Source organism: Vulpes lagopus, chromosome 11, assembly GCF_018345385.1.
Source record: "Vulpes lagopus strain Blue_001 chromosome 11, ASM1834538v1, whole genome shotgun sequence".
NCBI lineage: Eukaryota > Metazoa > Chordata > Mammalia > Carnivora > Canidae > Vulpes > Vulpes lagopus.
The window spans coordinates 95,639,666-95,663,446 of NC_054834.1; the positions used below are offsets into that span (position 1 = coordinate 95,639,666).

At 37.2% G+C, this 23,781-nt stretch overlaps 1 protein-coding gene across 1 annotated transcript in view; it reads right to left on the minus strand.

Moving 5' to 3' along the window:
• Positions 1–23,781, minus strand: part of SLC25A12 (solute carrier family 25 member 12) — a 99,062-nt gene that overhangs the window by 72,003 nt on the left and 3,278 nt on the right. The window contains exon 3 of the mRNA XM_041721755.1: positions 5,732–5,874. Coding sequence (XP_041577689.1) covers positions 5,732–5,874 — 143 coding nt within the window. The remainder of the gene's footprint in view (positions 1–5,731; positions 5,875–23,781) is intronic.

The following is a 23,781-nucleotide window of genomic DNA, read 5'->3' on the forward strand; positions in this document are numbered from 1 at the left end:
AGCTGAGGGTGTGATCCCAGAGACCCAGGATTGAGTCCCTCATCAGGCTCCCTGCATGGAGCCTGCTTCTCCCTCTGCCTCTGTCTGTGTCTCTCATGAATAAATAAATAAAATCTTTTAAAAAAATCTTAAATTTCATTATATATATGTTAATATAACAAAAGTCATCTGAGGTTACCCAGATATATGCATTTATCAAAATTCTGCAAATGTATCTGGAAGTTTTGTATTTGTCATTATGTGTAAATTTTACATCTAAAAAAAAACACTCAGGGGCAGCCTGGGTGGCTCAACGGTTTAGTGCCGCCTTCAGCCCAGGGCCTGATCCTGGAGACCCGGGATCGAGTCCCACATCAGGCTCCCTGCATGAAGCCTGCTTCTCCCTCTGCCTGTGTGTCTGCCTCTCTCTCTCTCTCTCTCTGTGTGTGTGTCTCTCATGAACAAATAAAATCTAAAGAAAAGACAGCTTCATCTATATACTAGAAAGCAGCCTTTAATGGACACTAAATCTGCCAACTCCTTGATCTTGGACTTCCTAGCCTCCAGAACTGTGAGAAATAAAGGTCTTAAAAAAATAAAGTAAAATAAAATAAAATAAAATAAAACACTCAAAACAAATACTGAAATCCAGTTAATAATATGCATGCTGAAATATTTATGCAATGTTGCAATTCTGAAATGTGTGAAAAAGTAAGATGGATTGATGGAAAAATAGAAGGATATATATATATGTATATATATATATATATATGAAAAAGGAAGCATAGAAAAACGTTAATGGTAGAATATGATAGGTATGTATGTGTATACTGTAAAATTCTTTCAATTTTCCTAAATGTTTGAATTTTCATTATAAAATCCTGGGAAGAAGTAGGGTGGGGAAAATGGACCACTTTGTCTCTCTGATATGCTCCTTATCTGTTTTTAAGCCACAGGCATTTTATACCACATGATAATGCAACAATATATTTCATAAAGCAAGAAATAGCCTGTTATCCGTGAACATAAACCAAACATGCTCCAGAATACTTTTAAAGGCTCTTTTCCCTGTATCCTGCAATGAATTCCCCTATTGTTAGAAGGTCCTGATCAAGACTTAAGCAGAACAAATGCAAACCACAAGCCACTAACTAACTGGAATGAAGAAACCATTGCTCCCACATCGGGCTCCCAGTGCATGGAGCCTGCTTCTCCCTCTGCCTGTGTCTCTGCCTCTCTCTCTCTCTCTCTCTCTCTCTCTCTGTGACTATCATAAATAAATAAAAATTTTTAAAAAAAATTTAAAAAAAGAGATCCCTGGGTGGCGCAGCGGTTTGGCGCCTGCCTTTGGCCCAGGGCGCGATCCTGGAGACCCAGGATCGAATCCCACATTGGGCTCCCGATGCATGGAGCCTGCTTCTCCCTCTGCCTGTGTCTCTGCTTCTCTCTCTCTGTGTGACTATCATAAATAAATAAAAATTAAATAAAAAAAAATTTTTTAAAAAAGAAACCATTGCTTAGTTCATACTTTAATAAATGGTTTTTCTTTTAATGAGGATGAGCGGCACCTCACTTTTTATCATACCTGCGGCTTGACTTTTCACAAAGAATATGTATTCATTCTATTACTCTGAAATAAAATATTTTATGAATCAGATGCTTTAAAATTTTTCTACAAAATTACTTTTAAATTTACTGAATGGAAACTAATGAAATTTCAAAATATCAATATGTTAATTTCGTAATTTTTAAAACAACCAAGATTTCTGCATAAAACGTTTTTCTATAGGCATGAAGAATACTTTTTCTTTTGGGGTGCCTGGGTAGTGCAGTCAGTTAAGCATCCAACTCTTTATTTCAGCTTAGGTCATGATCTAAGGTGGTGAGATGGAGCCCTGGGTCTGGCTCCGCACTCAGTGGGGAGTCTGCTTGGGTTTCTCACTCCTTCTGCTCCTCATTGCTCGCCCCCCCACTGCTATGCTCTCTCCCTATCTCTAAAATAAATAAATAAATCTTTTAAAAACATTTTTTATATGTATGTAGAACATTTAAGGAAAACAGCTGTGAAAAACTAAAAAAGAGAAAAATAATAGTCTTATACATTATAGGAGAATAGAGCTTCCAGATGAAATTCTGACTAGAGCCAAATATAGAAACTACAATTCTAGAAGTTACAGTTTCAAACAAGCAACTGTCTAAACATTTTAGATGAGATCACACAATAATAGTTCCCAAAATCTGCATAAAACCATTTTGCTTTTCATTATATAACCACATCTTCAAAGTTTAAGCCACAATCTCACAAATAATACTTGGCTAATGGGTTTTACTTTTAGACAACCCATCATGCTATTTATACCATATAATATTGCTTCTACATGGTTTTGCGAGCAAACACCTGTATCAAAACATTCCTGCTTATTTTACTATCTACTGGAAGAAAGGAAATGGGGAAGAGGGATGGGGTAGTTTACATGCTAAGGAAACATGAAGCAGGGGGTGGGGGAGTCCAGAGCACAAAAAGGTATGGATGGTACTGACCACTCCACTCCTAAATCTGCTTTTTTCCATACTTATTAACTAAATCACTTAGACCTGCCTATGCTAGTTCTATTCATTGAGATTTGGTCTTGAGTAATTATAAACAATATTATATGATGCTATTTCAAACTACCTGTACCTATAAGACTCTCATCAAAAAAACTACCAGAGAACCAAGAAATACCTCTTGGAGAAGGAAAAAAAAAAAAAAAAAAGTACCAACTGCACTATTCTAATCTTTCATCACTGCTCTGGGTAAAGGAGTGGAAAACAGAAAATGGGGAAAAAAGAAGTTTTTTAAAGATGATTATAAGAAGGAAAATAGACTAAAAATTAAGAGTATTTTCTGTTATTGGGCAAATCAATCAACCTCTCTGGGTCCATTTTCCTTAAATGTTAAATGAGCAAGAGTTGGCTACTCAGAATAATTTAATGATATCAAAGTTTTTGATTCTCTTGAATTACAAGTATTAAAGAAACATTAATAAGGATGCTTAAACTTTTTTGAATTCACAGACCCCCTTCTTAAATCTGGCATTTTTCTCCTCAGAAAAATGAAAATACAAATTCACTCATTTTGCATTATATTCCAGCAAGTTCAGGAACCCCTGAAGACAAGCCATGAATAGGAGGTTAAGAACTGCTGTGTTTCGGGGTGCCTGGGTGGCTCCGTTGGTTAAGCATCCAACTCATGATTTTGGCTCTGGTCATGATCTCAGGCTTATGAGATCAAGCCCCACATGGGGCTCTATGCCAGGCATGGAGCCTGCTTAAGAGCCTCTCTCTCTCTCTCTCCCTTTCTTTTGCCCCTCCTCCCTCTAAAAAATAATTTGCTGTATTTCTAGAAAATTCCATCTTCCTCTTTTAGAAATAACCTATATGTTTCATAAATTCATTTATAATTTTTATGCTTTAACTCTTTGAATCAGATTTCCTATCCAATCCCAATCTGACTCATTCCAAAGAGATGAAAAAAGGAAGTTTAAGGAGTTTTTAAAAATCTGAAATAGAAAATATTTACCTTTTGGGGGGAAGAGGAAAAAAAGATTTATTTTTTACAAAGAGAAACAGGTTTATTTGTAGGTGAACATTATCAACATTATTAGATAGTTCACTAGCCAAATCCATCTTTGATCTACTCTGGCAACTTAAACCCTTGATTCCATTTAACCACATTAACAATGCAACTGAGTTTGGGAGAATCACATGAAGCTTCAAAAAAAATACATGTACTGAGATGGACCAGATATGGGTACTCTGAAAGCAGGCCTCAGGCCAAATTAATGACAATAAATACTCTTATAGTTTCTAAAAGATCTAAGTGTATATGTTACCTTAAATAATTCTGAAGAATGAATTCTGATTTAAAAAAGAATTTTCATATATATTACTGTCTAATCACTATTGAAAATCCAATGACTAAATGGTCCATAGTACCTTATCAGCTGATTTGACTTTCTAATTTTTTTATTTTTTAAAGGAATCTCTACACCCAACGTGGGGCTCAAACTCATAACCTCTACCAACTGAGCCAGACAGGAGCCCCTGATCTGACTTTTTTAGAGACCCATCACAAAATGTTTCCAAGCTCTACAATATCTACCATTATAAATTATATAAAATCTTTATCTAAGATATAAAATACTCATAGTAGATTTTATGCATTATACTAGATTCTCTGGGAAAATACGAATGAATACAATACTAACCCTGGATTCAAAGAACTTAGATACCAACATTTCTACTTTAACTACCACGATTGTCTCCTAAATGGATTTCACTGCATGCAAGTCTTGCCCTACTCCAACCTACCATTTTTCTAAAACCTGATCATATCTGTGGTAATGGAAATAACTTTTAGCAGCTCCTCCTTGCCTAGTTTTTCACACAACTACCTCTACAAATAGGAGAAAGAACATGGGCCTTTGAAGGCCTAAGGATGTAGCTTGGAACTCACAAAGCATGACAAAATTCTCTTTATAATTCACAAAAATAATCCATTTGCTCTATAATACACTCATATTTGATTTTAATATAAAAATGGTGTGCTTTTTCCCCTCAGTAAACTGACACTCTAGTATGATGCACCTCGCTATTTCTGTAACTGAACACACCCATACACTGCCAGGCTAAAAATACCTCCGAGACTAAGTCACGAACCTACAGGATACAGTCAAAGCTTAGCACACAAGGTTCCCAGCTCCACTCCAATCACAACTCCAACAGCAACAAAGCCACACCATAGCCACAGGAAGGTATATGTAACACAACTTCCCCAATGTCACTCCCCAAACACACACACAGACACAGAAGCATATAGGCACACACATGCACACTATCCTTGATGTTTCATACCATTGCTATTCCCTTTCCTGGAATTCTCCTACTTATCTCCTACCAGCAACTTCTTGTTCATCTTACCAGATTTCACTCCATAATCACCTCTTCTATCATGCTGTCCTGACCACCCAAAACAGGGTTAACCATACTTTTGTGAGTGTCCTTTGTATCTTTCATATGGTTCTATTATAACACTTTATTCCCAAAGTATCATTTTGTTTACTCATCCTCTTTCTCATTAGGCCATGAGTTAAGGCCAGGAACCCCATTTTATTTGTGTTTGTATTACTAAGGCCCAACAGTGCCTGGCTAATGGCGGTTGTTTAATAAATGTTTGTCAAATAAATGAGTAGACAGATAAATGAATAAATGCCACTCTCTAAATTCTTCCCTGATTTATTCTTCTTCCTAGCACTTATAGCCTAACATGCTATAGTTTACTTTTAAATTTGTATACTGCTTTTGCACTTAGCAGTTTATTCACTGATGTAATGCTAGGCCTTAGAACATTGCCTAAAATATAGTAGGTACCCAATATTTGTTGTATGAGTGAAAAAAATACACTTAGTTATCTGAAAACCATTCTGTTCAAATTATTCAATATAACATATGGCTTTTTACACGTAGTTTTCTTTCCAAAAAGAACAAGAAAGAAAGAAAGAAAGAAAGAAAGAAAGAAAGAAAGAAAGAAAGGTTAGTTATGCCAAATCCTTGATAATGGCAGCAAGTTACATTTTTTATAAACTTCTAAGAAAATGTAAGGTTAACTAATATTAAAATTCCAGATGGTCATAGGTAAACTTAGGGCTTACTACTTTTTAGTAAGATACTGCAGAATATTCACACTCAAAAAATGTATAAAGGTTCTTACCCATCCTTGGTTTGATCGGCTACTCCTGCCAAGAGCTGCACTATCTTCGGATTGCTGTTTGGATCATTGTACAGTCCAAGATAGCGCTGGACAAAGTCTTCTGGGGTCATGTAATGTTCTCCATCAACCTCAGTACTGGCATACTAAAAAATGAATAACATATACTTAAAAATTAAAATTATTCAACATCATCCTGTAGCCAAAAGTATTTTGTGAAAAGATAAATTAAAGACCAGTATCAAAATTCAAATAAAGATAATAAATGTAGGACTTTTCTCTGGATAGTGAAAAACACTCAGAACCTGACTGAAGAATATCAGCCAAGTGCTGATACTTGCGACAACATGCACGAACCTTGAAGACATTGCAAGTTAAAGAAGCCAAACACAAAAGGCCACAGAAGGTATAACCTCTTTTATATGAAACGTCCACAGTGACAGAAAGCAGAAGCATAGTTGCTAAGAACTGAGAAGAGGGGAAAATGGGAGTAACTGCTTTAACATAGGTGAGGTTTTTCTTGGGCACAATGAAAATGTCCTGGCAATGGCCACACAACATTGTAACTATACTAAAGAACACAACACTGTAAACTTTCAAATGGTTAAAATGGTGAATTTTGTTACTTGACTTTTATCTTAATGAAACATATAATAGGTTAAGAGAAGAAATATGAGAAAGATGAAGAAAGGTGAAAGGGCAGCTGAGTTAACCAAGACCTGAGAATGAGAAGCTGACACCTGTAGACTCCCAGGAGCTTCCCACCTACAAGAGCACAGGGCGGGAGATGACACAACACAAGAGACTCTCAGAAAGTGAAACAAATGAGAAAAAGCATGACAAACAAGACCTTCCACCATAGGTATTTGTTCTACATTCCAGTAGCTGGAAAAAAAGAAACAAAAATATTCTGTTTTTATGTCAATTTTTACAAAGAAAATAATAATACCTGCCTATCAAATAAAAGCCTCATTATTTTAAGGGTTTTATGTACTATGGCATGATCAAAGATGAACAACCAAAGCTCTCCTCTTTGGGTTGCAGCTGATTTAGTCAACTATCAAAGTAGTAACATCAGAAAATTTCCCAGAATTGAAGAATACAAGGGTTCACTAAGTGCTAACCATAACATATTAAAACAAACAAAACAAAAACCCACACCAGGACTTGGCCCATCAAAAAAATGACAGAACATCAGAATAAAGAGAAAATCCTAAAAGTTTTTAGAGAGGAAAAAAATGGTCACCTACAAAGAATTATGAATCATGAGCATCAAGGCTTCCTCAACAGAAACACTGAAAGCTTGAAAACAATGGAGTAAGACCTTGAAAATTCTAAACTAAATTATTTCCAGCCTAGAATTCTAAACTGAGGCAAACTTTCAATCAGTTGTAAGGGTAGATTAAAACTACTCTGAGGGGTATCTGGGTGGCTCACTTGATTGGGTCACCAACTCTTGGTTTCAATTCAGGTCATGGTCTCAAGGTCATGGTACCTTGTGAGAGTGCGCACACACACACACTCTCTCTCTAAAATGGGTAAATCAGAGGCACCTGGGTGGCTCAGTCGTTAAGTCTCTGCCTTCGGCTCAGGTCATGATCCCGGGGTCCTGGGATCAAGTCCCACATTGGGCTCCCTGCTAAAGGAGCTTCTTCTCCCTGTACCCTTCCCACCTGGCTTGTGCTCGCTCGCTCTCTCTTTCTTAAATAAATAAAATCTCTAAAACAAAACAAAACTCAAATAATAAAATGGATAAATCTTTAAAAAAATAATAAAAAAATAAAAGTACTTTGAGATACCCATGTTCTCAATACTTTTCCCCATCATGTACCTTCTCAGGAAGCTATAGGAGAATTTGCTCCATTAAAAAGAGGGCATGAGGGGCACCTGGGTGGCTCAGTGGTTGAGTGCCTTTGGCTCAGGTTGTGATCCTGGGGTCCTGGGATCGAGTCCCACACTGGGCTCCCAGTGGGGAGCCTGCTTCTCCCTCTGCCTATGCCTCAGCCTCTCTCTGTGTCTCTCTTGAATAAAAAATAAAACCTTTAAAAAGGGGGGGGCATGAACCAAGTAAATGAAAAATTAGGTAATTTTTAGCTCTATGAGAAAGTAAATTATGAAATAATATTTTTGTTGTACAAAAATATGTGACTTGACTCAAACAGTATTTATAGTCATAACAAATATCAAATATTAATTTAATAACAATTATAAACATACTGAGAAGAATGAAGGGAGAAGGACAAGGAAGTAGTATAAGGAAGTACTCAACTACTATCAAAGGAAGTTAATAATGTCTAGAAATAGCAGTACAGAAATATGAAAGGAAGTACCAAAATAAATAGCTAAGAGTTAGAAATGGTTGCTTCTGGGAAACAAGACAGGGATGGGAAGGATCAAAGCAAAGGACTATTGGTTTGTTTTTTGGTTAAGCATTTCAAATGGTCTCATTTGTGAATCTGACTAAACCAAGCAACCAGCTCTTTCAACAAAGAGGGAATTAAATAAAAAATGTTTCCTTTGTCATATTCTAAAACACACCACAGAGGCTATCACAGCCAATGCTTTATTAGCCTGCACAAGAAGTAGCCTAAGGTAAACCTATTTCTCCTACCTTGGACTACCAAATGCACCTAACAAATATCACCCCCAAAAAAAGGTCATATTCTCTCTACATGCTATAAAAATCATTCCTGAAACGGTCCTAAGTTTTAGGTCCTGGCTCCACCAGTAGTAACTTGCTGAGTCCTTCAACAATTCCGTTCTCCTCCCAGGCTTCTAGATATATTGCACATCTACAAAATGAAGACTAAATAATCTTTGACATTTCAAAACAGTAAGTTTGTTAACATAGAAGAAGAAATAAACTATATGGTATTAATACTAATACCATGTGGATTCTACTAATTCCTGTCAACTACTTTTGTTTTTTGTTCTTCAGTGTTCTTTAAAATCTGACATGTTGGGATCCCTGGGTGGCGCAGCAGATTGGTGCCTGCCTTTGGCCCAGGGCGCGATCCTGGAGACCCGGGATCGAGTCCCACGTCGGGCTCCCGGTGCATGGAGCCTGCTTCTCCCTCTGCCTGTGTCTCTGCCTCTCTCTCTCTCTCTGTGTGACTATCATAAATTTAAAAAAAAAAAAAAAAATCTGACATGTTTTACCAAAATCAGAAAACTACAGAGTTAAGAACAAGCAGGAGAGGGGGGAAAGGCATAATGTCAGAAGACTACTGCAACTGGAAAGAGGAATCAACACAAGGAAGTCTAAAAATAGAATTTGAAGACACTGACAAGTCAACAATTCACTAGACTATGAGAGCCAAGCAGTGGTATCGGAAATGACTATGGGATCCAAAAAGGAGTGTTCATTCCACGGACAGGTGAAATGGGCTGCAGTAGGAAGGAAAAAGTAACATTTAGAATAGGCCTTGAAGGTAAAATTCGATTTTAATTGCAAACAGACAAAAAGGATCTTTCAGGCTAAAAAAAAAAAAATGTGAACACATATAGAAATTCAAAAATCTTTTTTTCTTTTTTTTGGGGGGGGGGTGTAGAGAAATGGCAATGAAGAGAGGATATATAAAGATGATAGTAGAAGGCGAAACTGAAAAGGCAGCTTGAGACAAGATGATGGAAGGTTTTGAATGCTAAATTGAATAGTTGGAACTCCATTCTGTGGGCCATGGGAGGCCACTAAAAGTTTCAAAGGAGGACAGAGATGTGATCTAACCTGTGCTCTCTCTTGTAGCAATATAAAAGATGGTTTGGAGAAGACAGAAACTGACTGGGGGGAGAGAGATCAAGTATCCCCTACTGAAGTTGGGAGTGCAAATGGAAAAAAAATGGGTATTTTCATGCCTTGCTAATTTTTTTTTTTAATGAATTCAAAAGGTACAAAAGGGTATACACAGAAGAATTTCTAACCCCTCTGTCCCCAGTCACTCAATATTCCACTCCAGGGATGTCTGGGTGGCTCAGCAGTTGAGCTCCTGCCTTTGGCCCAAGGCATGATCCTGGAGTCCTGGGATCGAGTCCCACATCGGGCTCCCTGCATGGAGTCTGCTTCCCTCTCTGCCTATGCCTCTGCCTCTCTCTCTCTCTGGATCTCTCATGAATAAACAAATAAAATCTTAAAAAAAAAAAAATACTCCACTCCAGAGGCAATTTCTTATATATGCTTCCAGATGTTTTATGCATAAATGATTATATAGGGACACTTGGGTGGCTCAGTGGTTGAGCGTCTGCCTTTGGCTCAGGGCATGATCCTGGAGTCCTGGGATCGAGTCCCACATTGGGCTTCCCTGAATGGAGCCTGCTTCTCCTCTCTCTGCCTGTGTCTCTGCCTTTCTCTCTGTGTTTCTCATCAATAAATAAATAAAATCTTTAAAAATAAATGATTATATATAGGAGACACATGCATATACATGCTAATGTATATACACACAAATATGCAAGAATATTCTAACCCCTTTTTTTTTGTTGTTTAGATTTTATTTATTTATTCATGAGAGACACAGAGAGAGAGAGAGAGAGAGAGGCAGAGACACAGGCAGAGGGAGAAGCAGGCTCCATGCAGGGAGCCCGACATGGAACTCGATACCTGGCCTCCAGGATCAGGCCCTGGGCTGAAGGCAGTGCTAAACCGCTGAGCCACCCGGAAGCCCCTAACCCATTTCTTTTTATACAAATGATAACTATTGATACTGTTATTGATACTATATTGATACTGTTATACATCTTGCTTTTTTCAAATTCAGTCATTTTGGAAAATGATTCAGCAAGATACATACATGCAACATGTCATATATAAAGAACTGTAAGAATGCTCACATCCTTTGACAAGGAATCTTGGGTCTGACTCCTATGAAAATTTTTTAAAAAGGAGGAACCAAACACAAGATGCAAAATAAAAAAATAACTAGAGATAGGTTATGGAGATCTTTGTTCTCTTTACAACTATTTGAGTGCTGCTTGCTTTCCTTAATCAGATGTCAGTTCTCGAAAAAGAGAATATGAGAACCCCTCAGAGGTAGTATTAACAAAATGTGGCAACTGATTCTCCATTTCTTTTTGCCACAGGTGTCTAACATCTTATAGTAATATCTGAATTTGACTACCAGGCTACACATAGAAAACACACACAAAGTATACTGTACTTACAGAATCACCAGGAATTCACAACATTTTTTACTTTATCATGAAATAGAGCAGCCTTAGCACAAACCAAGGACACAGGAGCCAACAAGGAAAACAAATGCTTTTGTTGACAAGTCCTGGAACAGGCTTTGCCAGTATCTGGGGTTATAAATGATGCCAGAGAATCACTTACCCTGAGGTATTTTGCTAGTGTTTTCCCCAACTCTCTTACTCTATTTTAACTTGATTTGAACTGAAAGATAAAGTGTATAGCTCACAGGGGGAAAAAAAAAAAAAGTCATCTCATCCATAAGGAGTCGGTACTTGACTTTTACAGGAGACAGTTAACTAATTAACTCATTAAATTAAGAGACAATTACTTGGCAATGTCAGTGAGTCTGTTTGCCTGAACAGACAGAAGAGGGAGTACAGAACTGAAACTAGAATCTACCCACAGTCAGTCAAGACACTAAAACATTTTAGGTATTATGTTAACAAAGAAAAGCAGGTACTTTAAAAATGCGTGATATATTTAAACCAAAAGTATATCTTAAAATACTTTTAAAATAAGAAATGACTCATTTATTTTAAACTTCATTACTTTCGATGCTTATTTTAATTGACTGGATAATAAATGTTTTAAACAAAGTAAACATGGCCTTGAGTAACACAGAGGGCTAGAAATGAGAAAAGGTTAAGTGGCCACCTTCTCTTTCTACTAACCAAATGACTTGCATATTTATACTAAAAACAATAAAAAGCTATTTAAAAGAAAGTTTTGAAAAAAAAAAAAAGAAAGTTTTGGGTCTCCCATGCTAACAGTTATGCCTAAAATTTAATATATCAACTAACTGACTAGTTTTACAATATCATTTCCATTTCATTCCTGTCATTTCAAAGAGTGAACCAAAATTACTTTAAATGAAATTAACCAAATATTACATCCATACTCCAAATAACTTTAGAGTTAATCATTTGCCATTTCAAAGACGTCTCTTAAGCAGTTGTAAATCCTCTTGGGCAGGAAGTCAAGGACACATGAAAGACATTGACAAGAAGTAGCTGACAGTATCCAAACAAAAATAGGTGATTTATTTTCTTGATTAAACTTTTTCCAAATCCAACTCAAGCATTTGAATGTAAAAGTGCACATAGCTTTGACATTTCCAGAAAAATTTAAATTTATATTTAGTGCACATGTGCTTCAAAGTCTTGACATTCTGAAGCTTGAGAAATAAAATGGATCTTAATGAAAGATTAGAATCTTCATTTATTATTGCTGATAAAAGATAACAGTGTTTTAAAAAAAAATAAATACAGTGTTAGGGCAGCCCGGGTGGCTCAGCGGTCTAGCGTGCCATCGGCCCAGGGTGTGATCCTGGAGACCCGGGATCTAGTCACACGTCGGGCTCCCTGCATGAAGCCTGCTTCTCCCTCTGCCTGTGTCTCTGCTTCTCTGTGTGTCTCTCATGAAGAAATAAAAAAAAAATCTTAAAAAAAAAAAAAGATGACAGTGTTTCATTTATAAATATATGTACTTATACTATTGTACTTACACTGAACTACCTCTAGCTCCAAATGAGGTCATGTTGTCTAGAAATATTTTGCCTACCAAGTCAACATATCAAGGTCTCACTTGACTGGATAAATTAAACGCTAGTAACTCCTTTACAATTTACTATTTTTAACCTATATTACAGGTTAACTGTAAAGCAGATTTTACGAAAAGTTTTCATGCAATCCCAAATTTCTATTGAGTAAGGAGGAAAAGAAGGTTAACTTAAAATTCAATGACATGAATGAGTAAAAAATCCAAATAGTCTAAATGATACAAATCACCTGTTTAAATCATTTTAAGTCCAAAGACAAATACATCCTCTGATATTTTATATGTCTAAAAGATTTTCCAGAGATTATAAAGTCTGATCTATTATAACTAGAAAGCTGGTTACTTTTTAAAAAGTATACAGTGTATCAGGATGCCTGGGTGAGTCAGTGGTTGAGCATCTGTCTTGTGATCCCAGAGTGCTGGGATCGAGTCCTACACTGGGTCTGCATGGAGCCTGCTTTTCCCTCTGCCTATGTCTCTGCCACTCTCTCTCTCTCATGAATAAAGAGATAAAATATTTTTTTAAAAAAAGGAACTATACAGTGTATCAAGATTTTAAGTATGCACACCAAAACCAAGGTAATATATTTAGAAGCACTACTTTATTTTATTTTATTTATTCATGAGAGACAGAGAGAGAGAGAGGCAGACACACAGGCAGAGGAAGAAGCAGACTCTATGCAGGGAGCCCGACGTGTGACCCGATCCCGGGTCTCCAGGATCATGCCCTGGGCCAAAAGCTACACTAAACTGCTGAGCCACCCAGGCTGCCCAGAAGCACTACTTTTTAAACCAAAAACCTGCTAATATAAAACCTTCCAGGTCATTTTGCATTAAAAAAAAAAATTTTATTAAATACCAATTGTATGCTGGACACTATGCCTGGTACTAGGGATGCAAAGATCACAAAAACATAGTTCCTACCCTCACATAGCTCAGAGATAGTGGCATGATGGACACCGAAACTAGGGTCAGAAAAGAATTCTAGGGCAGCTGGGGTGGCTCAGCGGTTTAGCGCCGCCTTCAGCCCAGGGCCTGATCCTGGAGACCCGGGATGGAGTCCCACGTCGGGCTCCCTGCGTGGAGCCTGCTTCTCTGCCTCTCTCTCTGTTATCTCTCATGAATAAATGAATAAAATCTTAAAAAAAAAAGAAAAAGAAAAGAGTTCTAAATCCCCTGTGCTGTTAACTGGTTACAATTTCTTGAATGAAACACAGCTTCTCTGAGCCTCTTCTCTAATAAGACGGTAAAGAAAGATAGCTGTCTTGATGCAAGGGAAAAAATGAGATCTTGAACACCAAAGTACTTACAAATTATAAAACTAATGCATATTGAACTACTGTAGTTCTTCTAAAATGCTTAGAAACATGGAAAAGCATAGGGTCCCAATTTCCCTCCTTGCTTAAATGTTCTACTTTTGCCCAAGCATGAAGGAGTTATTGTTCTAACTCTGCATTTTCCTCCAAACCAAGGTTTCCTTGGGGTTGGCTTCCACCCCCAAAACCATATTTTGGTTTACCAAATCGGTCCTAACTGGTCTAGCCAGCTTCACCTCTGCTTATCTAACACGTGGCTGTAATATGAGTCAAAACACACTGTTGCTCCATGACTTTATTCCAACTGAGATGAACTGACATTTTCAGATCTTAACCATCCTTTTAATTTCAGTAACTCTCAAATGACAATGTCACAAAGTGGTAACTACAGATACCACATAAAGCATTTCCCATTGAGAAAAAATGAGTATGTGAACAATGGAAGAGCTAAGCATACAAAGCTAATCCTCTTGCTGTCCTTCACTTTTACTGCTCTTACTCCTAACAGAAGCCAAATTTAGTCAGGAATGTATGCCCTTTCACTACTCGAGCGCTCTGCATGAGGAGCAGACTGCAACAGGTCTGACATACAAACCCTGTTAACAACAGTACAATGTGGAATTCATCTCTCAAGTAATATTTTAATAAAATAACTATAACATGTACTTTTTAAAAGATTTTTTTCTTTTTAAAAGATTTTAATTAGTGATGCAAAATTTTTCTGATATTTACTAAAATCAACTACACATGCATTAGGAAAATGCAATTTTATACATCTAATTATAACTAGCACTTTCAGTTGCATATTTCACGTCACTAGAAACAAACCTTCTATTTGATTTTACAAAAAAAGTTCTCTAAAAGTCTGCCTAGCTCAACTTGTTTCCATGAAATATTATGTGCTTATTTTTCTTTTTTGCTTTAATATATGTATTTTTATTGTCCGTTGTATCAAGTCCTATGGTCAGCTACTAAACAAAGCAATTCCTACCAGGGCAGGGAGATACAAGACCCTTGTTAATCACTGACATCAAGTAAAGCTACCATAATAAGGTAGGTCTACCAAAATAATATTCCTCTCAAAACAGCCAAAAAATCTTAGAAATAAAATAATGACCCCAGAGAACTCGATAACTGAAACTAGAATGCTTCTCAGGGCAGATTAAGTTGAATAATTAATTTGCATTGTTCTTAAAATAAATACTTCAATCTCTTGGTCTAAGTAACCATGGGAACATACAAGGAGCATATATATTTATAAGCCTGGGTAAATCATGTCTTTGACAATCAAGGTGCAGCTCCTAGAGTGCAGAATTGCTATAATGTTGGTAGGCCTTGATTAAATATCAAGATTTTTGCCACAGAGAAAGAAGGACCTTTATGCTGGTAGGAAGTGGAAAATATTAAAAGATTTAAGAGAAAGATCAACCAAATGTAATGTATGAACATGGTTTAGATCCTGATTTTAATAAAGCAACTTAAAAAAATGAAACAAACAGGAAAATTTCAATACTGAATGGAAAGCTACATTATTAAGGAATATTTTTACCTGTAATAATTGAATTGTGATTTGATAGTTTTTTAGAGTCATCACCTTTAGAGATACTAAAGTATTTGTGTATGCCTGGATACAATGTCTGGGAATTGCTTCAAAATAATCCAATGCAAGCACAACACAGATAAAGCAAGATTAGCTTAATACTTGGTGAAGCTGAGTTATGGATACATGGTAATTCATTATACTATTTTCTCTAACTTTATATAGGTTTAAATTTTTCTATAATTAAGAAAGGCTTTTTAAGAGACTACAGAAGGGGCACCTGGGTGGCTCAGTGGTTGAGCATCTGCCTTCAGCTCAGGGTGTGATTCCCCGGGTCTTAGGATCAAGTCCCACATCAGGCTCCCCACAGGGAGCCTGCTTCTCCCTCAGCCTAGGTCTCTCTGCCTCTCTCTGGGTCTCTCATGAATAAAGAAATAAAATATTTTAAAGAAATAAATAAAAATAAAAGACTACAGAAAAACAATGAGAAGATTCTATATGTACTAACATACCTGTATCTCCAAACAATATTAACTAAAAAAGGCAAGTTGCATTGAAATACACAGAGCAGGTCTCTTCCATTTACTGTATAACCTTGAGTAGAATTAACTCTTCTAGGGTTCAGTTTCTTCGTCTATAAAATGGGAATATTAATGGTTACCACCTTGTAGAATTGTTCTGAGGATTAACTATAATGATTTGTATAAAATACTTACATTACTGTCTGAGACATAATAGTGATTCAATAAGTAGTACAGTTTCAGAAGCCCAATCATGGCTCTGACACTGGTTTCAGTGAATGATGCTTCAGAAACTTCAGTAATGTTAAGTAAAAGAGAGCTGGAGAGATCAGGGAAATTTTTCTTTTTAAGTTACACACATAAAGAATGAATTACAAGTCTCTCTTTTAGGTCTGTTTCTTGGTATTTTAGAGCCTAGAACTGGACTAGAATTCCTTCTTTGGTTCAGACTGGGCAACTGAAGGTTCCAAAGACAACTCTGTAAATATCTTCCATAGTCTCCCAAACTTAGACCATGGCTATATCCTTTTTCATAACCTAAAAACTTGAGAGAAGTTACCTCTTCTGATGATATTTCCAAATGTGGGGATTTGTAAAGATCTTCAGGGGTATGTCTCAAAAAATGTCATTAGCTGATTATATGTACATAATCATATGTACATATTAATATCTTAGTCACTATATAGATCCAGCACAGTTACCTGGGAAAGTCAAGGGATTCAGATCTTATTCAGGAAAGAAAGATCTTCATCTCATTTTAGAAGAAAAGGAAGGGAATACAGAACTAAGCTCCATGGGGATGCCTGGGTGGCTCAGCAGCTGAGCGTCTGTCTTTGGCTCAGGGTGTGATCCCGGAGTCCTGGGATTGAGTCCCTCATCAGAGTCCCTACAAGGAGCCTGCTTCTCCCTCTGCCTATGTTTTTACCTCTCTCTCTGTGTCCCTCATGAATAAATACACAAAAATCTTTAACAACAACAACAAAAAAAGAACTAAACTCCATGTATTAGGCATCATCACTCATTACCTCAGCTAATCTTTACAACATCCATATGTGCTAGGTGTAGTTATCCCTTCTTAGATAAGTCTGTTTGGAGGAAACAGACTCCAAAACTAATGCAAATACCTACAGTCATACTGCAAAAAGGAATCAAATAAGGACTCAAATCCAGGTCAGCCTACAAAGCCCTTGTAGGCGCCAGCTACATTCTGCTGTCTCCTGGATGAAAAGGAGTCACCTGAGGCCTCATTCAAGATATTCTGAGAACCCCATGGACAGGAGGAAATTAAATTGGAAGAATCACAAGCAGTCATACATAAGAAAGCACAGAAATGTATAAGAAAGTTTACATCTCAATATGATCTATTAAATATAATCTATTCAAAATGTAAATTGAATTATTCCACTTCTAAGGTGAAAGACCTTCAGTTGTTTCAACAATGCTCATAAAAAAAAAAAAAAGAAAAGAAATCTAAACTCTTTTCCATGACCTACAAACAAGGATGTGCCTGATATGGTTCTCCTTTGGCTCATCTCTTACTGGCCATTCACTCCCTCATTTACTGACACTTCATTTTTTTAAAAAATATTTATTTACTTACTTATTTATTCAGAGAGAGAGAGGAGAGAGAGGCAGAGACACAGGCAGAGGGAGAAGCAGGCTCCATGCAGGGAGCCCGATGCAGGACTCGATCCCAGGTCTCCAGGATCACACCCTGGGGCTGCAGGCGGTGCTAAACCGCTGCACCACCAGGGCTGCCCATTTACTGACACTTCAGGCACACTGGTCTCCTTTCTGTTTGCTGAACATACCAAGCCCTTATCCACATCTAGGCCTTTACACATCTGAGACCTCTGATCAGAATTCCCTCTACCCACCGTTTAGTCCCATCTCTTATCTCACCTCCTCCGGGCTCTTCACTGACCACCCTCTTGAAAAATGACAGCCAGGGGCACCCTGGGTGGCTCAGCGGCTTAGCACAGCCTTCAGTCCAGGGCGTGATCCTGGAGACCCAGGACTGAGTCCTGCATCAGGGTCTCTGCATGGAGCCTGCTTCTCCCTCTGCCTGTGTCTCTGCCTTTCTGTATGTGTGCACATGTGTGTGTGTGTGTGTGTATGTGTGTGTGTGTCATGAATAAAAAAATAAAATCTTTAAAAAATTTTAAAATAAAAGTCACATTAAAAAAAAATGACAACCATTTCCACCATTGTTTATTTCGTTATTAGACTTGTCATCTTCTGCAGTTTTTGTTTTCCTCCCAAGTCTGTGGGCTTTGCTATTGTCTGTCTCACTACTACCTAGAATGTGAGATTTTACTTTCACTGAACTTCTCTATCTAAAATCTATAGATAGGGCACCTGGGTGGCACAGTCAGTTAAGTGTCTGCCTTTGGCTCAGGTCATAATCATGGGATTCTTGGATCCAGCAGCACCTCACACCTCGGGCTCCCTGCTCAGCAGGGAATCTGCTTCTCACTTTCCCCCTGCTTCCCCACCCCCCCAGCTCATGCTCTCTCCCTCTCTCTCAAATAATTTTTTAAAATCTTTAAAATCTATAAATGTAGAACCCAGCACAATACCTAGCCTGGCACGTAGTAGCCAATTAAAATTGTATTGATGAGTAATAGAACACAACCCGGCATTTAATACACTCATTTTCTCATGTTTTCAATTATTTTTCAATCCTTCAGTTGACTCAAGAATAAAGTCTCACCATGGTGTGAGTATGCCCTCAATGCCTAACCCTTCTTTTTAAATGAAAACTCTACATAGTTTATGGCAAATACCAATATACTAAAGATAAAGGCTATCATCTTCAATGCCTATATTCTTTTTTTAAAAACTTTATTTATTTTTAATTTTACTTATTTATTCATGAGAGACAGAGAGAGAGAAGCAGAGACACAGGCAGAGGGAGAAGCAGGCTCCATGCAGGGAGCCCGACATGGGACTCAATCTTGAAGCCCAGGATCACACCCTGAGCCGAAGGCAGACGCTGAGTCGATGAGCCACCCAGGAGTTCCCAATGCCTATATTCTAAAGAACTAGTGAAAACCTTTAACCAGTATAGCTAAGAAAACTATAGATCCCTTTCTGTGTATCTCATACTGGGTTTATTCAACCCAATTTAGTCTGGGAAGTCTTCTTTTAACTTCAGGTTCTGAAAAGCTAAATTCTTACTTTTTATATTCACTTGACCAAAACCTAATACATACACATTAAGACTTTGTTTTTATTTTCCCCTAATTCTTCTATAAGCATGTATATATGCAAACATACATACAATATATATGAAGTGGCTTTTAGAAAACTATAATTATACTATATACACTTCTTTACATCTTTCTTATCTCACTTAAAGGTACATTGGAAATCTCTCTAAATCAACTGCAATAGGCCTAACTCATCTTTTTTAGTTCTGCATAATTTTCGACAGGATGTTTATTCCATAATTTTTCTACCACTCCCCTTTGATAACATTTCTCGTTTCTTTTTTTTTTTTTCCTCAAGGAACAACTGAATGCTGCAACTAACAACCTTGTACATATATATTCTTATGAGAATTTTTATTTCTCTAGGATAAACACCCCAAAAGTAGGATTGTTTGTTCAAATGGTATTTTCTTTCTATTTTAAACTATTGCCAGATTGCTTTTCAAAGAGTCTTTGTTTCCACAAGTACCCTATGAGAGTAACTTTTTCCTTCACATTGGGCCTCAGTAGATGTTATCATTTATAGTACACATTCCATGCTTTTGAAAACATAGCCCTAATACCTATTCCAAAAAGTAGAAGCGTCTCCTACTAAAAGCCCTGCTTAATTCCCTTCTCAGCCCCAGGTTATTGACAAAAATAAACAAATACGTAAAAAATATTTATTGAATAAAATGATATTTCTATCAAAAATTAATATATTATCAAAAAAAAAACCCTAAGGAAGAATCACTCTTTGCTTTACATTAGCAGCATCTTCTTTCGCTTATTCTCTAAAATAACACAGGAGAAAATGCATTTCCCTAATTTTTATATGATATATGATCTTCATTGTTACACTGGTAATAATGAGAAAAAGAACAGGATGAGGTGCCTGGGTGGCTCAGTTGTTAAGCTCAGATCATGATCTCAGGGTCGTATCAGCCTCATGTCAGACTCCACGATTAGTGCAGTATCTGCTTCTTTCCCTCTCCTTCTACCCCTCCCCCGTTTGTGCTCTCTCAAAGTTTTCCAAAAAAAAAAAAAAAAAAGAGAGAGAAAAAGAACAGGATCAAAAAAGAGAAAAAGAACAGGATCAAAAGAACAGGATTCCACTGTAGTAAGTTTTTAGTTTAACATATATAATGATACAGTCTCAACATGTGTTGCTTTTACTGTATAATACATTGATAAATAAACAAGTCTACCAACTTAAAAAAAAGACACCTTGACAAACTATTCACTTAAAACAATTTTTGATAAACTTACTTTGCCACAAAGCATAGACTAGAATAACTCCTCATTTTGAAGTTTGTCAGGTTTATAACATGACTGTTATCCTCACCTTACCCACCTCTTCATTACTTCTATTGTCTTCCTTTTGCTACAGTATATGTCTGATGTAGCAAAATTGAGTTAATGATAGTATGTGGGTGAGAGAGATAAGAGATAAATCAAGAAATGACAGTTGTAAGGGTAGTAATAGTAAGATCTTAGCTTGACAACTGGTTGTAAAATTATAGCACAATCTAACATAGAAGAATTCATTTATTGTGTTGGCTAACTGAATTAAAAATAAACAAAATCATTCAGAAAAGTAAAAAAATCACTTGTTGTGCTCCAATTTTATGAACTTGTAGGAGACAAGAAAAAGCAGAATCCTAATAAATATTATTTTCTAATAGAAAATATAGCTCATAGGGCAGCCCGGGTAGCTCAGCGGTTTAGCGCCGCCTTCAGTCCAGGGCATGATCCTGGAGACCGGGGATGGAGTCCCACATTGGGCTCCCTGCGTGGAGCCTGCTTCTCCCTCTGCCTGTGTCTCTGCCTCTCTCTCTGTGGATCTCTCATGAATAAATAAATAAAATCAGAAAAGAAAAGAAAAGAAGAGAAGAGAAGAGAAAGAAAATATAGCTCATCAAAACTTGAGAAGCAATGAACACAAAAAAAATAAATCTATTTCCCTATATGCAAAATAATACTTTACTTTTATAAAGCCCTTCTCACAAACTTGCACATGTAATTCCATTAAATATAGACAGATCTGCACTTTCAAAGAAAAATATTTTGCTGTTGACAAAAATGAGTATTTGTAAATTAAATAGTTAATCCCACAGATCCAAGTTTTACAAAAAAGTTTTTAATTGTATTCCAAAATTCAAAATTAAATCTTCCCTGTAGTCTTTAAACAGCTCAAAGGATCCTACCAAAACCAAATTATACTAATAGCAATAACCTGTACTTTAATCTTTGACTATATCCTTTTTTTTTTTTTTTAAAGATTTTATTTATTCATTCATGAGAGACAGAGAGGGGCAGAGAGAGCAGCAGAGAAGCAAGCTCCCTGCAGGGAGCCCGATGCGGGACTTGATCCTGGGACTCCAGGATCACACCCTGAGCCAATGTCAGGCACTAAACCACTGAGCCACCCAGGGATCCCTATATCCTTTGTTTTGAAACTACTTTAAACTTCCATGGGATGATTCTCCCTAGTTCTCCTCCTCCTTCCCACTTCATTTTTTTTTTTTTAATTTTAATTTATGATAGTCACACAGAGAGAGAGAGAGGCAGAGACATAGGCAGAGGGAGAAGCAGGCTCCAAGCACCGGGAGCCCGACGTGGGATTCGATCCTGGGTCTCCAGGATCGCGCCCTGGGCCAAAGGCAGGCGCCAAACCGCTGCGCCACCCAGGGATCCCCTCCTTCCCACTTCAATTGTGAATTATCACTTATAAATCAGTCTCTTATTCCTGGTCTTTTTCTTTTATATTTAATCCCCTCACCACAAGGATTTATCTACCACCTGTACAAATCTGTCTCTCTCCAAACCTGACAGTTTGACATATTGGGACATACTTTTTTAACAACCAAACTTAAACTGCTCCCTCCCCCCAAAATTCCCAAAAATAGATGTCTCCTCAATTAACATCTATCCAGATTCACTACTTTTTCCTTTACTTCTGTATTTAATATCAAATTCAACAGATTCATCCCTTACAAAGTCCCTGGTATTGTCCTTCCTTTCCATTTCCCCAGCCATCAGCCACTCCGGGTCATTATCTCCCACATGTATTATTTCAACAGCCTCTTAGCTGATGTCCCTACCTCCTTCCAACCTCTCCACACTTTACCCAACATACACAAAGAGCTGTCAGAATGTACCACTTCAATTTCCCGGCTCAGAAACCCAAAGTGCCTCCCTACTGTTTCAAATCCAAACTCACTGGCCAAATGTTCTAGGAAGTTACAATGTAAAGGCGCTTTTTTTCCCCCATCACCTAAGTAACCAGATTTTTTTTCCTTTAACTTAACAAACACAGCTGCCATTAGCCCCTTATATACCTCTAGCTTTCAAAAAATTACCTACCCCCCATTTTGAGACTCCATAAGTGATCTAGTATAAGGGTCAAGAGTACAGGTTCTGCAGTTTGATTGGAATCCAGCCTCCACCACTTAAGGACTAAATGACATTAACCAAGTCACTTAACTTCATGTATTTAACAGGGACTCTAACCCTACCTCCTAAGGTTGTTATGAAAATTAATGTAGTGACCTTAAAACACTAGGCTGGTGCCCAGCGCAGAAAGATCAACACCTGTTAGCCATTGTCATTATTGTTACAACCACTTTGATCCAGGCAAGCCAATTTGATCATTCTACCAGAGGCTATGCATTGGACTTTATTATTCTTGACTACCTCAACCACAACCTGTTAGAGACTGAATGGGTATGAAAAAGGAGCTAGTCACAGGTCCACTACCATTCAAGTCTTGGCTCAATCCTCTCCTTTGATTATTCAACTGGTACCTACTGCGAAACTAAATACAACTGCACACATGGCACACAGGAAACAGTCCTTATTAAATATTTGTTGATAAAATATATTAAACGCTAAAGAAATAGTTAGTATGTATTTTTGCTTAGTATCTTTAAAATATTAATAAACCATATACTTCTAAAATAAAACTATTTCTGAACAATTTCCTGTAACTTCAAGTAACTAGAGTTTGAAGTACTTAAGACAGGAATAAGAAAAATCTGCTATGTTACTTGTAACTGTCCTCAAAATGATTCAAATAACCATACTGCATCTTTCTAGCTAATGAAGGTAAATATCTATGATCTCTTATCTATCAATAATTCTTGGGTCAATGCTTTATTAACTAGTGCTAAATACACTGTTATGAATTCCACAATCTTTCAATATAAAAAATAAGGGCGCCATAAAAATAATGTGTAAAAAGATAATGATAAGGGGGCACCTGGTTGGCCCAGTTGGTAGAGCATGCAATTCTTGATCTCAGGGTTTTTTTGTTTTTTTTTTAATTTTTATTTATTTATGATAGTCATACAGAGAGAGAGAGAGAGAGGCAGAGACACAGGCAGAGGGAAAAGCAGGCTCCATGCACCCGGAGCCTGATGTGGGATTCGATCCCAGGTCTCCAGGATCGCGCCCTGGGCCAAAGGCAGGCGCCAAACCGCTGCGCCACCCAGGGATCCCCTGATCTCAGGGTTTTAAGTTCGAGGCCCACACTGGGTGTAGATATTACTTAAAAATCTTAAAAAAAAAAATGATAACAATAAGATTTAAAGGTTGTCAAAATGCTAGGCATAATTCCAGCTCTCTCCTTATATTTCTATCCTGTCCTCCAAAAAACCAAATCCATGCAGAATCATGGATTTTTTTTTCCGTAGGATTTTTGTTGTTGTTAAACATTTGTATTTATTTATTTGACAGAGAGAG